Source organism: Rhinichthys klamathensis, unplaced genomic scaffold (genome assembly GCF_029890125.1).
Source record: "Rhinichthys klamathensis goyatoka isolate OS25496 unplaced genomic scaffold, OSU_Roscu_1.1 h1tg000188l_1, whole genome shotgun sequence".
Classification (NCBI taxonomy): domain Eukaryota; kingdom Metazoa; phylum Chordata; class Actinopteri; order Cypriniformes; family Leuciscidae; genus Rhinichthys; species Rhinichthys klamathensis.
Genome location: NW_026606715.1, coordinates 318414 through 335000, shown reverse-complemented (window position 1 = coordinate 335000; position 16587 = coordinate 318414). Strand labels below are relative to the sequence as shown.

The following is a 16587-nucleotide window of genomic DNA, read 5'->3' as shown; positions in this document are numbered from 1 at the left end:
CTTTGTTTTTGATTAGCTACACTCCTGTTCAAATGTTTGGGTCATACAATATTTTTTTTTTTTTTTTTTTTGGAAAAGTATAAAAACAATAATAATACGTTCATTCAACAAGGACAGTAAATAAATGTATAATGTTACAAAAGATTCCTATTTTAAATAAATGCTGTACTTTTGAACTTTCCAGTTTCATATCCTGAAAAAAAAATGCATCACTATTTTTTGTTACATTGATAATAATCAGATGTTTCTTGAGCATCATATTATAATGATTTCTGAAGGATCATGTGACACTGATGACTTACAGCTTTAATCACAGGAATAAATTACAGTTTACTATATATTACAATAGAAAACAGTTATTTTATTTTATAACTTATTTTAAATTGTAATAATATTTTAAATTATTACAATTGTACAGTATTTTTAATCAAACAAGTGCAGCCTTGCTAAACAGAAGATGTTCTTTTTTGAATGGTGTTTCTTCAGTTTTATTACTATGTTATGTTATCTAACTTTTAAATGTATTTCAGCTGAATTACACACACATATGGTAGCACACATGGGCCTTAGTAGGTCAAATGTGAGGATCAGCCAGGTTTTCTTTGTTGCATTTACCACAGTGTAATAAATTCCTCTGTTTAACCGAGTGTATTTCTCTACTGAAGCGAAGAACTATTTTTTACAGAATGGCAATCATAAACTGAGCTTTTCAAGTCATTTTCACAGTGATGACATGAGAAATAAACAAAGATTTCCTTTAGTAGTGTGTCTTCAGCCTTTTCTTGACCTGTTCAGGCTGTTACTATTAAAGCTGCAGTCGGCAAGTCTGGCAGATCGAGTGGACTTAGGCAAAATTGTGAATGTTTACAACTCTCATGCCCCTCCCCCACTATCAACGGATACCCTCCCACCGAGTTCGTGCTCGAGTGTGTGTGCACCAGGTTATCTGTGAACGCGCCCGTCTCATCAGCATCCATCAACACCATGGAGTATTTGGAGGTATGCTGTCCTGGCTAATCTACCGATAGATTGCAAATGCTAACGTCATTTATACTCTAAATGAGCTTACTTGATTTGTTAGTGTTTTGAAAGCGAGATGCATCCGCCATCACTCTTCGTTACTGCGCGAACTTCAGGCGTGTGCATGTGATTGTAACGTGTGCGAGGGGTGGCGTGTGCCCGATCTGTGATTGACAGTCAGATCTCACACCCCCCCTGCGCTGATTGGACATGATGATCCGGGAGCTGTGGATTTTTGCAAAACAAATAACACGCTCCAGGTGGAGTTAGAAACTCGGGGTTTTTTCTAAAACAACTTTATTTATGTTGATCTGTCGGATTATAGTGTCGATTTCAGTGAATATGATAAAAAAAATGTTGCCGACGGCAGCTTTAATATCTTTAGTTTGATAAACCCACTTTCTAAGGCTCTGTTTACACCTGGTATTAAGATGTGTTTTGGTCGATCGGATCACGAGTAGACGAGAGAGACACTTTCCCGTTTACACCTGGTGTTTAAATCCGTCTCTTCAGTCCACTTTCAACCACTTCTGTCCTGATTTCTTCAAGGGGAGGGTCTATGGGCGGGTAAATGTATGGGTTTTAGCTTTAGTTTCTGCTCTGACAGCCGAAGACCAGCCGAACGCTGTGAGTGTGTGTTAGAAATCAGGAATGTTGAGAGAACATTGTGCTTGGTATGTTTTTCATCTTCAAACCCAACATGGGTCTCCAGCCGATAAAGTTTAAAATCCTGCCTGGCTAGCGCGCTTCCCATAACATTAGATCTGTAGGCGGAGATTAGGTGTCTTTTGTGGCTGTTTGAACACATTTGATCACATGAGCGTTTACACTACGAAAGCAATCCGGTCTAATGTGTTTTCGACTACCTCTGGAAGTGGTCAGAAGTGGACAAGCTCAAAACGTTTTAGACTCCGTTTACACCTGTATTTAGCGTCGTCCACTTGCGATCCAATCAACAAAAACGCATCTTATTACCAGGTGTAAACTAGCCTGGTAACACCAAACTCTGCTACTTCGCTTTGCTTCGTAGACAGAGTGGAATGGCATAATTGAAAAGTGTTTTCTTTCTCGCGGGAGGCGCTTGTCTGAAGTATGAAATCATTGGTTACCCGAAATCATTGGTTACACATAACGCAATCACCTCTCTCTAAAATAAACCTAAACCTAAAATACAATCTTAAACTCGGCGCTTTAGCGTCTACGTCGCGGCTCTCAGCCCGGCCTCTGTTCGTTGATTGGCCGGCTGTTTTCAGGCCGGAGGAAAACTGAGAGATAGGTCGCTATCTCAGACTGAGTACAGAAACGAACTGAAATTGAGCGGAAGTACGAAGTCTGACGTAGTCAGGCTAGGTGTAAACAGGGCCTTAGAAAAGAATGTGGTTATGCATTGATCCCATGTACGCATCTGGCCTCATTCTCCTTTTTTCCTTCCTTTTCTTCTATGGTGAGCAGATTTTGATTTCTTTGCTGACAGCATGAACTTCTCTTTAGTTTCAGAGCGAGCAGAAGAGCGCAGGATATCAGACTATGTTTGGAGGAGAATACCATCACTGCAGCCACACTACTGTGTGTTGGAAGTGTGTGTGTGTGTGTGTGTACCTTTGGGCCCTTTCCCTGGCGCTGGTTCCGCAGTGCTGCGGGTCCATATCAGCATGATTCCTCCTGAGTCTCCGGTCAGGATGTCTCCATTATTAAGGAAAGCCAAACACTGCACAAATTTGGGCTTCTCATATTTCTGTCAGAGACACAAACAAAAGTAATAAATGTAAAGTCAGTTTTTATGAACTCTGTACTAGTCAAGCTGACCTGCAGAACTAGTCTATAAATGCTTCTTGGAAATATCACTAAAATAAAATCTATCTTGACCCTTTTGACACTATTTAACTCAATATTTATGAATTTTCTCTGAAATCGTCTTGAAGGCAGATTAAGAGTTGAGTTCATTCGCAAAATATAGGTCATAGAATCCGTTTCGTTTTTTGTATCTGTAGGTTTGGTCTTGAAAATGACTGTGAACGCTAAAGCGAACCAGGACTAAATATCTTCTTTTTTTTGTTCCAGACCAAAAGAACCGAAATACACCCTAAATAAGCACAATCAGAAATGTATTTATGTGAAACAATATAACAAAGTAGTAATAAACAGTAATATCTACCTACAATATTCTTACTAAAACATCTTAATAATTAAAAAAAATGCCACACAAATACTATCATGAAGAGCGATTATGAGTGATTATGCTAAATAATCATTGAATTAAAGTTCTGAAAAAGTTTTTTAATGTTTTTGAAACTGGTCACTTGAGAAAACAACTCACAAGACAAAGAAGGATTTTGAAACTGGGAAACTACAAATTAAAAGTGCATTAAAAAACCTCATGATTTTTAATGATGTGCATAAAACATATCAGTGATATGCGTGTCCTTACACCAAAGATGCCTTGTTTGCGCGCCAGTGAGGAACCGCTCCAGGTCCAGAAGAAGATATGGGATTTCCCACAAGTCACAATGGTGTTGGCGTCAGTCGGGTGAAACTCCACCGCTAAGACCACTTCATTGGTTGTCTAATAAAACAGTACATTGCCAAAACCATCACATGAAGAACAAAGAGATGAAAAGGAGATAAAAGAGGAATGTGCAATGAAGCAGGGAGTGGAAAAAAGGTACAAGTGGAACAGACACGGCAAAACATGAAAGAGGGAGAAGGAAACTGCAACAAGATGAAAACGGATTGAGAAGAAAGGAGAAGGATATAAGATAAGGGCAAAGAAAAGAAAGGAAGGGAGGAAGGGAGTGGTGATATGTGTGAGAAAAGAAACGAAATGAATAAAAAGAGTGTGTCCACGTACCTTTAACTCAGCGATTTTTGATTTCTTCTGCCAGTCCCACACAGTGAGCATGTGCTCATTAGAGTCATCGATCACACTGAGATGAGTGCCTGAGTCCTACACACACACACACACACACACACACACACACACACAGATTTAGAATCAATGACTGTTTACAAACAAATACACTTCCGGTTTCTTCAGTCACCCCGAAAAAGAGCTGTTTATATTTGCATATAGTTTGTTTATAGCTCAATATGACCGAAAAGTGCTGCGTCTTGTGTTGAAACAACCAGGTTGAAAAACTCTTCCTCCTGGGTCATAGATTTCCATAAAAACCAGAAAATCAGGAGAAAAAAACGTATCACAAATGATAATTCATGAATTTTAGTCATCATGATTGCCAGAGGCCTTTGGAATTCAGAGGCCTGTTTAAAGATTTTTGCCAAAGTGCTTGATATTCGTGAAAGCGGCACTCTTGCTCGTGTGATATTGCTTAACTAGCTATATCCTTTATACATATTTAAAAAAAGAATTTACACAGAGAAATTTCTGCCCCCTATCTTGAATTTTGGGGGCATTTTAGTTCATTTTCGAAGAAATTTTTGCTCCAAGGCAAGCCCACGTTCATTTCCAGCCCTGTCGTCTGTGTTCCACGATGGAGGGGGCCATTCATTTAAATGAGCAAATAATAAAACTATGAGATTTGAGGGGTCGGTGTTGTAAGAGATATCAAGAAAGTCAGACTAAAAAGGGTTGCTTTTAATTTAGATTCGAAAGTTTCAGTATTTTCTGCACATCTCATGGAGCAGAGTGGCATCACTAAATAATTAGTTTACTTTGTATAACAACTAAAAGAACGAAAAAATCGGAGGATCTGAAAGTCCTTCAAGGTTCATAAACTGAAAGCATTTTTGTGAGGTAGTCTTGTGTGAGACCAAACACATTTGCTTCGGACTTTCAGTTTAACGGGATTAAAGAGGGAAATGTTATCGTTCAACTGAACTCTGCATTTTAAACACATTATGTTCTTCGTCCATGCAATAAATACACGTCCCTGAATAAGCGCAGTTTTATAGCGTATTTACAGGTATTGGTAACCCTTAAAGACCTAGACCATTTTTGGAGCACCTGCACCGCCTGTTCTTTTCTTTGTTTTTCTAACCCATTATAGCAGTCAGCATCAAGTGCCATATATCATTTTAAACAGGAGAACTTGAAGTTTCAATCTATCTCATTTAAATAATCCAATTTTAGATTTATTTTGTCTTAGAATGGATGAATTTACCAGATTTAAGAAAAACGGCAGCATATTTTTAGTGATTTTTTTTACTCAACTCAAACAAATCCTCCTGAAGTTTTTTTCTTTTTCTTTAGAAAGCTGTACTTGGATATTCTACATTTCCAGATGTAATTTTGACTACATGTAACAATCCCTAAGCAAGTTATAGCCATTTATTACAACATTATTATAGGCGATTTTCAGTGAAAAGCTGATATTTTTTATTTACTGGCAATTTAGATGTGTCCAAAAAAGTTCAGGAAGTAAAATAAATAGAATGATTGCAATAGAACACTAAAGTAAAATAAACTTTATATATATGTATAAACACACACACACACACACATATACATACATGATGAACCACTTTACCTCCGTGCCTCAGTTCAAATTTCCAAAGAAAGATGCTAATTGGTCGTGCAAAAGACCAAAAACTATGTTTATTGGTTGAGTAGATGATAGTTTCAACCAATCTGGGCATGGGGTGGGACTAAGCATCAACAGTCATTCATGATTGGCTCAGAGGAACAAACCGCACGGGTTTCTTTGACGAATCAATGCTGATCAAAACTTGATGACGCAATCACATTCACTACGGAGCTTCTGAATGTCCAAACGCGATTAACCCGATATCACAGAAAAGCCGTGAATCTCCTCTTTATGGGACTTTTTAAAGTATACGGATTGGAGTAACGGTTCAAAAGTTCTTAAACATTTAAGAACAACAGTTATTCTTTGCCGCCGGCGGCCGTATAGGTCAACAGAACCGGAAGACAATACAATGCTGAATAAAGTCGTAGTTTTTGTTATTTTTGGACCAAAATGTATTTTCGATGCTTCAACACACTCTAACTAACCCACTGATGTCACATGGACTACTTTGATGATGTCTTTATTTCCTTTCTGGACAAGGACAGTATACCGTACATACATTTCCAATGGAGGGACAGAAAGCTCTCGGACTAAATCTAAAATATCTTAAACTGTGTTCTGAAGATGAACGGAGGTCTTACGGGCTTGGAGCGACATGAGGGAGAGTCATTAATGACATCATTTTCATTTTTGGGTGAACTAACCCTTTAAGGTTCTTCATGGGGATCCAGGCTTCTTTAGTGGAGTCAGACCCCATCCAAACCCCCCCGTAATTCACACCCCGGACATAATGAGTCCTTCCTTCTGGTCTTTGTCAGTGCACAAACAGCAGAGTTTTGGATTAATTGTAGTCTTTGGTAGACCAGAAAGGAGGGTATTGTTGAGGGAGTTGTTAGACAATGCTCATTAAACACACAGTGAAATGCAATTAAATGAAGACTCACGGCTTTAGAGAAAGCGAGGGATCCAACTCCTCTCTCGAAGGTGCCGAGGCCGATGATCTGCAGCGTGGACAGACTGACCGAGTCCCAGACCCTCACGTGTGGCTGGAGCGGCTGAGGATCACCAAAGATCACAGCAACAATTCAAAAAGGTTATTCTGATAAACAAGTAACATTGTCAGTAAAGAACAAGTAGCACAACGGGAAAACTAAATGCAACATGAACACTCATGCAAAGTGCTTTTACAGCGTTTAGTGGCTCATGTTCTTTAGGGATCCTCTGGAAACTCGCCAGCTAATGTGTTTGTTTTTGCCCTTTCAGGACATACTGTGTGTCTTGAAAGTTTGTTTGTTAAAGCAGAATATAAACTAGCCAGTTATTCTAGATCATTCTCAAATATTGCCTTTAGATATGCAAAATAGGAGAACAGAAGTACAATACTTTAACAGATCCTTGGAACAGGACAGGACAACAGTTAAGCTGTATAAATCATTTGCCACGGTCAGAAGAGAAATCTAAAAAAGTATGAATGCCTGCATACTCGATAGAGACGACTACACAACCGGCAAGAGTTTATGAAGTCTCTTCTGCTCACCAAGGCTGCATTTATTTGATGAAAATGACAGTAAAAATAGTTTAATATACAGTACCTGTCAAAAGTTTGAAAACATTATCATTTTAATGTTTTTGAAAGAAGCCTCTTCTTCTCACCAAGACTGCATTTATATAATTAAAAATACAGTAAAAACAATCATATTGTGATATATATTGTTTTTTATTTTAAAACATTTAAAATTTTCATTTATTTCTGTGATCAAAGCTATATTTCAGCATCATTACTCCAGTCTTCAGTGTCACATGATCCTTCAGAAATCACTCAAATATGATGATTTGCTGCTCAAGAAACATTTAATCAAGTTGTGCCGCTTCATATTTTTTCAGGATTTGTTGATAAATAGAAAGCTCTCTTTATTAGACATAGAAATCTTGCATAACAATGGAAAAATCATTGTCACTTTTGATGAATTTAATGCATCCTTGTTGAATACGAGTATTACTTTATTTCAATTTTTTTTTACTCATAGCAAACTTTTGAACAATAGTGTACATTGAGGCAAACATACAGGAAAGTTAGTGTTTCATCATAATAGTTATGCTGATCAAACTCACCCTTCCATCCTTATCCACTCCTGCGATCTGTCCTGTGGCGATCCGGATCTTATCTGGGTGAACAGCAAGACTATAAGAGAACGAGAGAGAGAGAGACATTCACTCATCATCAACACTGTTGAGGCGAACGCGGCTTTTGTTTTTGATATTGGAAGTTTTAAAGCTCTTCCAACCTTACTCTTGTTTAGAGACCAACCAATATTGGTCTGTCCAGATACTGATATCTACAGATAGGCGTGAATTCCACTATTTACATATTTTACAAAATATTAACACAACAAATGAAACATAAAATGTTTTATTATTTATTAATAAGGCAGTCTGTGGACTCTAGAACGGAGATAACAGGGAGGTCAAGCTTATGGAACAACGTCGACAATCTCAAAACACCCAACTGTATTGGTCCATCACTATTGTGTGGTTACAGGGGTTGTTGAAACGTTACCGATGTACTTCAAAAATGTATATAAGTGTACGTGTAAGCCCCCAACATTTAGTTTTAATGCGTTGTTGTTACACGTTACATGTAGTTACTCAGTCCTTCCAGAAAAATGCGGAGTTTTTTTGTGATTGTTGCGGGCAAAAATCCTTGATTATGCGGCACTTTTTCTTAAAAAATGCGATGGAATATGCAGGATATTTATGCAATTTTATGCGATGAAATTGCGGGAACTTGCAAAAACTGCGGGAACTTGCAAAAACTGCGGAAACTTGCGGGAACTTGCAAAAACTGCGGGAACTTGCACAAATTGCGGGAACTTGCAAAAACTGCAGGAACTTGCAAAAATTGCGGGAACTTGCAAAAACTGCGAGAACTTGCAAAAACTGCGGGAACTTGCGGGAACTTGCAAAAATTGCGGGAACTTGCAAAAACTGCGGGAACTTGCAAAAACTGCGGGAACTTGCAAAAACTGTGGGAACTTGCAAAAACTGCGGGAACTTGCAAAAACTGCGGGAACTTGCAAAAACTGCGGGAACTTGCAAAAACTGCGGGAACTTGCACAAATTGCGGGAACTTGCAAAAACTGCGGGAACTTGCAAAAACTGCGGGCACTTGCAAAAACTGCGGGAACTTGCAAAAATTGCGGGAACTTGCAAAAACTGCGGGAACTTGCAAAAACTGCTCTGTGGGAACTTGCAAAAACTGCTCTGCGGGAACTTGCAAAAGCTGCTCTGCGGGAACTTGCAAAAACTGCTCTGCGGGAACTTGCAAAAACTGCGGGAACTTACAAAAACTGCGGGAACTTGCAAAAACTGCGGGAACTTGCAAAAACTGCTGGAACTTGCAAAAACTGCGGGAACTTTGCAAAAACTGCGGGAACTTGCAAAAACTGCGGGAACTTGCGGGAACTTGAAAAAACTGCGGGAACTTGCAAAAACTGCAGGAACTTGCAAAAACTGCTCTGCGGGAACTTGCAAAAACTGCGGGAACTTACAAAAACTGCGGGAACTTACAAAAACTGCGGGAACTTGCAAAAACTGCTGGAACTTGCAAAAACTGCGGGAACTTGCAAAAACTGCGGGAACTTGCAAAAACTGCGGGAACTTGCAAAAACTGCGGGAACTTGCGGGAACTTGAAAAAACTGCGGGAACTTGAAAAAACTGCAGGAACTTGCAAAAACTGCGGGAACTTGCAAAAACTGCGGGAACTTGCAAAAACTGCGGGAACTTGCAAAAACTGCGGGAACTTGCGGGAACTTGCAAAAACTGCGGGAACTTGCAAAAACTGCGGGAACTTGCAAAAACTGCGGGAACTTGCAAAAACTGCGGGAACTTGCAAAAACTGCGGGAACTTGCAAAAACTGCGGGAACTTGCAAAAACTGCGGGAACTTGCAAAAATTGTGGGAACTTGCAAAAACTGCGGGAACTTGCAAAAACTGCGGGAACTTGCAAAAACTGCGGGAACTTGCAAAAACTGCGGGAACTTGCGGGAACTTGCAAAAACTGCGGGAACTTGCAAAAACTGCGGGAACTTGCAAAAACTGCGGGAATAACTTGCAAAAACTGCGGGAACAACTTGCAAAAACTGCGGGAACTTGCAAAAACTGCGGGAACTTGCAAAAACTGTGGGAACTTGCAAAAATTGCGGGAACTTGCAAAAACTGCGGGAACTTGCAAAAACTGCGGGAACTTGCAAAAACTGCGGGAACTTGCAAAAACTGCGGGAACTTGCAAAAACTGCGGGAACTTGCAAAAATTGTGGGAACTTGCAAAAACTGCGGGAACTTGCAAAAACTGCGAATATTTAAGTTCTCATCTTGTTTTATTTCAGACCTTAATAAACACATCCTCAAACGTACAAAACATTGATGAGTCAAACAAGTTCTGTAGCTTTACAAAAGGAATATGCTACAACTTCTGTAAAAATGAATACAAAAATAAAATGTGTGCTTTCAGTTTTACAGAGTAAGCTATACAAAACAGACATCTTTTGTTAAAATAAGTGCTTCCAATGCACAAAGTGCAATCTCTTACTGTAACGTAAATTTACATCATGTAACACACCAGGAAACTGCTTTGCTCGGTCTTTTGCGGTTATTTTTGTTGGCAAATGAGACTGATTTGCGGGCTTCATCCAGGTTTGCACCTTTTCGATGATGTTCACGTCGCGTAATTACGTCACTTCATAACGTTCCCTTGGCAACGGGGAAACGGCTGCTCTTGTGTGAAGTAAACGCAACATTTTTCAACTTTCTGCTAAGATATATGTGACTTTTTTTGCAACGAAAATGCGGGGATTATGAAATCATGCAAGCCCCGCATATTTTGCGCGGAAATCTGCAATTTATGCGGCGAAAGTGTGGTGTATTTGAAAAAATGCGGCCCTCGCATAAACATGCGGACTTTGGCTGATTATGCACTAAATCATGCGATCGCATAATCGTGTTTTTCTGGAGGGACTGGTTACTGTAGTAATAACAGTAAATTATGCTTAATTACATGCAACTAACTCTAAACCAAACCCTAATCCTATTGTAAGTACATGTAGTTAATTAATATTACTCAGTACTTAAATGTATAATTACACTGTTAAAAAAAACAATTACAACCATGATAAGTGGTAAACACGTTTTGAACTGAATTTGTCCACTCCAATTAATGCCGTTGAATGGGTGCCATTGACACGGGACACAAGTGCGCTGTGAAGCTCGCACAACACGGTCCTCTGTGCTTCAGCAGCACTTTTCAGAGAAATATTCAGTTCAGAGAGTTGTCAATTGAATCATTGTCAGTGTCAATGTCCTGCAAGACCACCAGATAACGGCATGTCCTCAATCACACCATACGTGTTTTCATCAGTCTCACCATTTGACACAGTCGGTGTGTCCTAAGTAGTGGCGCTGTGTCCTCTCCTCGTAGTTGAAGAGCACGACCACCGAGGCGATGAAATACACGATCTCCCCGGTAGGCAGCAAGTACACGTTTGCACGGCAGTCACGACCCCTGTATCCATATCTATCCGTCAGTCAAGGAGAACACGACAACACAACAAACAACAAACTATAAAATCACTTCTGAAGACGCTGTTTGTCATTTCTGTGCAATGCTTTACATATCTGTCTGTGAATTTAATTCATTTGGGGGATTTTCTAAGTACAGTGAATCAACTTAAAATATTTAAGTACATTTTTAATTATTTGGCAACCATAGCAAATATTATACTTTCCTTGCCTTATAATATTGAATCCATTTTAAAACAGAATTTACTAATTATTTTCTTATTTATTATGTATTTTCTAGTGCTGTCAAACGATTAAAATATTTAATCGCGATTAATCGCATTAACGGCATAGTTAACTCGCGATTAATCGCAATTAATCGCACATTTTTATCTATTCTAAATGTCTCTTGATTTCTTTTTGTCCCATTATTTTTTCTCATTTTAATGCTCTTATCAACATGGAAAAGTGGATCGGCTTGCTTTGTGCAAATGTTTTTTATTGAAAACAACATTGGCATATACTGTGTTCAATTTCACACTAACATTCTCACTTGGAGCAAATAATCTCTCACACAATGTAACACTGTCCATCAATAAAAGGGTGAAAGAAATACTGACGAGGTCCTGATATTGACGAGGGGGCGGAGAATTCGCATCAGCTGTGTGTGTGTGTGTGTGCTTGGCCATCAAGTGGTGTTTCAGACTGGACGTGCTGGGATGATGATAGCTCAGTTCACAACGACAAAACACACAGATCACTTTGGTCTTGTCAATGGAAACATTTGGCAACTTTTTAAAAGTAAACTTTCCATTCAGAATCTTATTGGCGTCCATTTCGGCGTCTCGCGCTCGTCATCCACTCAAAACGTAACGTTAACCAACTATTTGGCCGGCTCGCAAGCCCAAACAAGTGTGTGCGTCGTGCCTGTTGTTTTGTTTCCGGTCTAAGCTAGATCCGCTTGCGCTTTGGTCGACGAAGCAACAAAACGTCCTTTGCCGCGTCCTGTTGCAAAAGCATGTGAAAAAAACGACAAAGTTTGCTAGGCCAAAAAGACTGTTAATCGCGCGATAAAAAAATTAACGCCGTTAAAATGGGTTTGCGTTAACGCCGATAATAACGCGTTTAACTGACAGCCCTAGAATTTTCATGTTCTGAACTGGAATTTTATTTCATTATTTTGCCAATGTTAAGCATTTTAAATGGCCATTGTTAATGAAATGTGTTCTATAAATAAACTTGGCTTGATCTGCTTAAAGAGCAAATGCAGAAACACAATGTGCCGAGCGCAGGTTATGCTAGAAAGGATACACCCACTCCAGTTTGAGTCTCTCCGGGGGAAGTTCGGTGCGCACCTCGTCGTAGTTCTCCACGTCCGATGGGATGAACATTGTGATGGGTCGTCCTCGCATGAACATTTTGATGTAGTCTCCCTCTGTGAAGAGATTCGATGAAGAAAAGATATTCTAAGACAAAACACTAGAAAAAATGAATGATTATTAACCAAATTAGCAGCTATTACATGAAACGCATCTCAAACAACACTCGTGTTTGTTTGTGTGAAGTACATGCATCTGGAGATTAGACTTTGAAAAAGTTGAAATTTGCCAGTGCACATGGTCTGTAAGGGTTTGCTTTTTAGTCATTTTAATATAACATACACAACAACATATAGGTTACCTTCTAACATTGCTCCTCGTAACTTAACAGGTTAACAGTTTTTACAAATTCGTTTCTAAGTGAAGCTCTTTGATGGAGTTAGTAAAGCTCATGCGCTGAACTCCCAAGCAAATCAAAACTGAAGCCTCAAGCGCCGTGCAGAAGGGCCAGAGCAACGATAATGCCCAAATTATACAGTGATTCAATAAAGTAAAGAAAGTTTCAAGCAGAAATATCAAAGTGGTGAAAAAATGGACAAAGAATCATGTTTTCTCTAGTCTCCAGAATCATTTTGTGCTGTTGCACATCATCATGTAATTATATAAAGTATTTAACACAGAACAAGACATCTGACCAGAGATAACCTTTAAAAAAATGAATCACCAGTATATTCTTTACCATCATAAACTGTCATAAAATTGACTGTCATAAATGACTTGATATCGTTAAAGGGATAGTTCGGCCACAAATGATATTTCAGTGATCATTTACTCACACTCATGTTGTTCCAAGTCTTATGTGGAACGTAACGGATAGAAAATGTCTTTGTGGTTTTTTTTGTTTTTTTTGTTTGTTACTAACATTCTTCAAAATATATCTTTTTTTAATGTTCCACAGAAGAAAGTCATCAGGTTTGGGACGACATGAGGGCCGTTAAATGATGACAAAAATGTATTGAACTAAATATAAATTAGTACGACAAATACTAAAACTGTACGATATACATAAAATATTTTCTCAGAAACTGTACAGTAATGAGAAGGAGATTTGTTTAGCATTATGGTAAAAATGTGCGCAGTTGTCATACAAATGTTACAATAATAAATGACATTTTTTCATTTCTTTGATTTTGGGGTGAAATATGGGCTAGATGTGTTCTTGAGTGGTTTAGTGAGATTCAGCCGTAAAGCTGTTCTGGCATCATTACTTCAGAAAACACATTCCTCTTGTAATGAGTTACTGGTGGTGAATCTCTAAGGTCACCTATTAAGACCAGCTGAACTGTGAGAAGACATGAACAAGCGAGATGTGTGTTCGTCGTTTATCCTGGGAGGAAATCCACTTACTATCCATTCCTCCAGAAATGTTATTTAAGATTTTGAGGAACAAAAGCGGCAGAGAGACAGAAGAAAAGTGGAAGAAGTGACTGAGCATTGATCTTTCAGATCGATCAACATGTTAAGATTAAATTAAAGTGGGATTAGTGGCAGAAACGCTTATAGTCCAGCCTGAAGCGGGTACGGGAGCTTTCGGCCCTGGAGAGAGGAAGGCCTTACCTTGACTGTTTTTTTCACGGGTTGACATTTTAGCTGGGTATGGGACAGAAATAATAATCTCTCAAAAAACAAACACAGAAAGAATGACAGACAAGGAACATGTCAAAGGTCTTTAAGATGGGTGTGATCATTAGAAAGATCTAGAACAACAAATGAGAAACCACAAGTCAAAGGAATGCAGTTTGTGCATGTGTTTGCCAAGATTAAACTGTCTTGAGAGATGGAGGTGGTGCTCACACCTGTACTGTTCTCGGCCCAGGGCTAAATCCAGCCTCGGGACAAGGTCGTCCCAGGGCACACTCGCCCACTGACATGAGCCTCGTGTTAAAGGGATACTCCACTTTTTTTGGAAATAGGCTCATTTTACAACTCCCCCAGAGTTAAACTGTTGAGTTTTACCGTTTTTGAATCCATTCAGCCGATCTCCGGTTCTGGCGGTACCACTTTTAGCATAGCTTAGCATACATCATGGTACGGCAGTAAAGTTTATTGATTATTACGCAGGAATGAGAGTATAGTTCCTAGCCATATCAGCCTAGAAAATCGCAACTTTACATTTTCCGTCGGTCTTAGTGCACGATGTAACTACAGAAGAGTCAAGTTTTAAATAGGAAAAACATCGAAACTCTTTGGTCATTTTTTTTTTTAGAAATGCTAATGGTCTTGTCCACTTCAATGATGTATGCTAAGCTATGCTAAAAGTGGTACCGCCAGAACCGGAGATCGGCTGAATGGATTCAAAAACGGTAAAACTCAAGTTGTAAAATGAGCCTATTTCCAAAAAAAGTGGAGTATCCCTTTAAGAGTATTTTTCAGTGTCACTGCTGATCTTGCCCTGGGGCAACGCCAAATACTAAGAGCCATCAGGGGCATAATGCTAGCTTTCATTCACACTTATGAAACGGTTTTTACTGTGCAAATGACATGTATGTAAGAGTTTGATTTGTTTTAATGTGCACAAAAGGTCTAAAATCTTGCACAAGGCATCAGTTTTGCCTGCACCACTGTGATTACAGGAAATGAGAGGAACATATGAGGAAAAAATGAAGCTGAAACATAATAGATCACGTAAAAGGCAAAATGAGACTTTACCTTGGCTGATGACTGGATCTCGGTGTCTAAAGAGGAAATGGGAATAAAATCAAAATATTGTTAACACAAGACAAAAAATGGCATGTTTGTTCACCTGTAGGAATGTGTTAAAGGCATGCGTTACATCCTAAATAAAATTTGCTCACTCTCATGATGTTCCCAACTGATATGACTTTCTCCCATAGAACAGAAAAAGAGGATTTAAGCAGAATATCCAACATGCTCCTTTCCATACAATTACAGCGATTGGAAATGAATGTCGTCAAGGTCCACAATAAAGGCCCATCGAGAAAGTATGAGCTTTCTGTACATAATAAAACAATTTTGTGACAAAAAAAAACAAACATGGTAATAATTTGCAATTTTGATCCTATTGTTTACTATATTTTATCGTTTTTTTGGTCAGTGTCGTTGTGGGTTTTGGTTCTTTTACTGTTGTCGGCTGTAAGCACCTGAAACAATGGTTATCATTTGGCGGAGTGATATGGACATGTAATGCGGTCAAGACCTGCCTGGAACTACTTTAGCCGTGTTTCTCTGAAAATAATTGCACACCTTAGAACGTTGTCAACCAATCAGATTCAAGCATTCAACTGGCCCGTAGGATAATGTTAATTAATTAATTAATTAATTAAATAATATTAAAATGAGCAATAAATTTGTTACAGTATTTATTAATCTTTGTTATAATAAGTTAATACAAATACAACTGTTCATGTTTGTTCATGTTAACATTCAACTTGAAATGAATTATTAGTAAAGATTATTAATAAGTATTAAGTATTAATACACATTTTTCATTGTTGATTACCTTATTGTAAAGTGTTATCAAAATTACATAAAAGCACTATAAATGCACCATATCATATGTTATATGTTATAGAGGAGAAGAAGATTATCTGTGAATAGCCCAACAAATTTCGGCCATCACTGTTGGAAGACTTGCAAAACAGCACACGTGATATAGTTTTATGCTAGTGTTTGGAACGTGACGGTGTCCATCCCTTTTCAATTTTGCTGGTTGAAAAAGAGCACATCAGAGATTCTGCATAACTTTTGATGAAAAAAGAACAAAATGAAGAATTTCTCTTCAGAATTTTCAAGTAAGAAGCAAGTGCCATGTGTTAATTCGATGATTTGCAATAACACATGACTAGGCCCAGAAGGAATCTGTGGACTTTTTGCTTGTTATGTGCTGAAATTGGATGAATGAAAGGAATGAGTGGAATGAATTCAAACTAAGATAAAATCAATTGAACAACAAGTACTAAACTAAACTTTGGCAGCTGAAAGCAAATTACCCAAAATAAATAAAACATTGGATGCGTTAAGTATCGGTGTAACTTCCTGAACTATGTGCATACCAATTCACTGGAAATCTCTGGAGCTTCTTGGATTTTTTTTCTTTTCTTGGGACAGTTAACAAGAAAAATGACTTAAAAAGCCTGACGCAGAATTAAAACAAATATAATAGTATCTACAATTAATAAATAAATAAATA

At 38.4% G+C, this 16587-nt stretch overlaps 1 protein-coding gene across 5 annotated transcripts in view; it reads right to left on the bottom strand.

Moving 5' to 3' along the window:
- Nucleotides 1-16587, bottom strand: part of LOC130095202 (echinoderm microtubule-associated protein-like 4) — a 136031-nt gene that overhangs the window by 19500 nt on the left and 99944 nt on the right. For 4 of the 5 annotated variants that reach the window (XM_056261892.1, XM_056261888.1, XM_056261889.1 and 1 more), the window contains 9 exons: nt 15087-15112; nt 13995-14027; nt 12370-12493; nt 10925-11074; nt 7617-7686; nt 6449-6559; nt 3869-3964; nt 3449-3583; nt 2620-2755 (listed from right to left, as the gene is read on the bottom strand). In XM_056261892.1, coding sequence (XP_056117867.1) covers nt 2620-2755; nt 3449-3583; nt 3869-3964; nt 6449-6559; nt 7617-7686; nt 10925-11074; nt 12370-12493; nt 13995-14027; nt 15087-15112 — 881 coding nt within the window. The remainder of the gene's footprint in view (nt 1-2619; nt 2756-3448; nt 3584-3868; nt 3965-6448; nt 6560-7616; nt 7687-10924; nt 11075-12369; nt 12494-13994; nt 14028-15086; nt 15113-16587) is intronic. The other variant, XM_056261891.1, reaches the window with a different exon arrangement.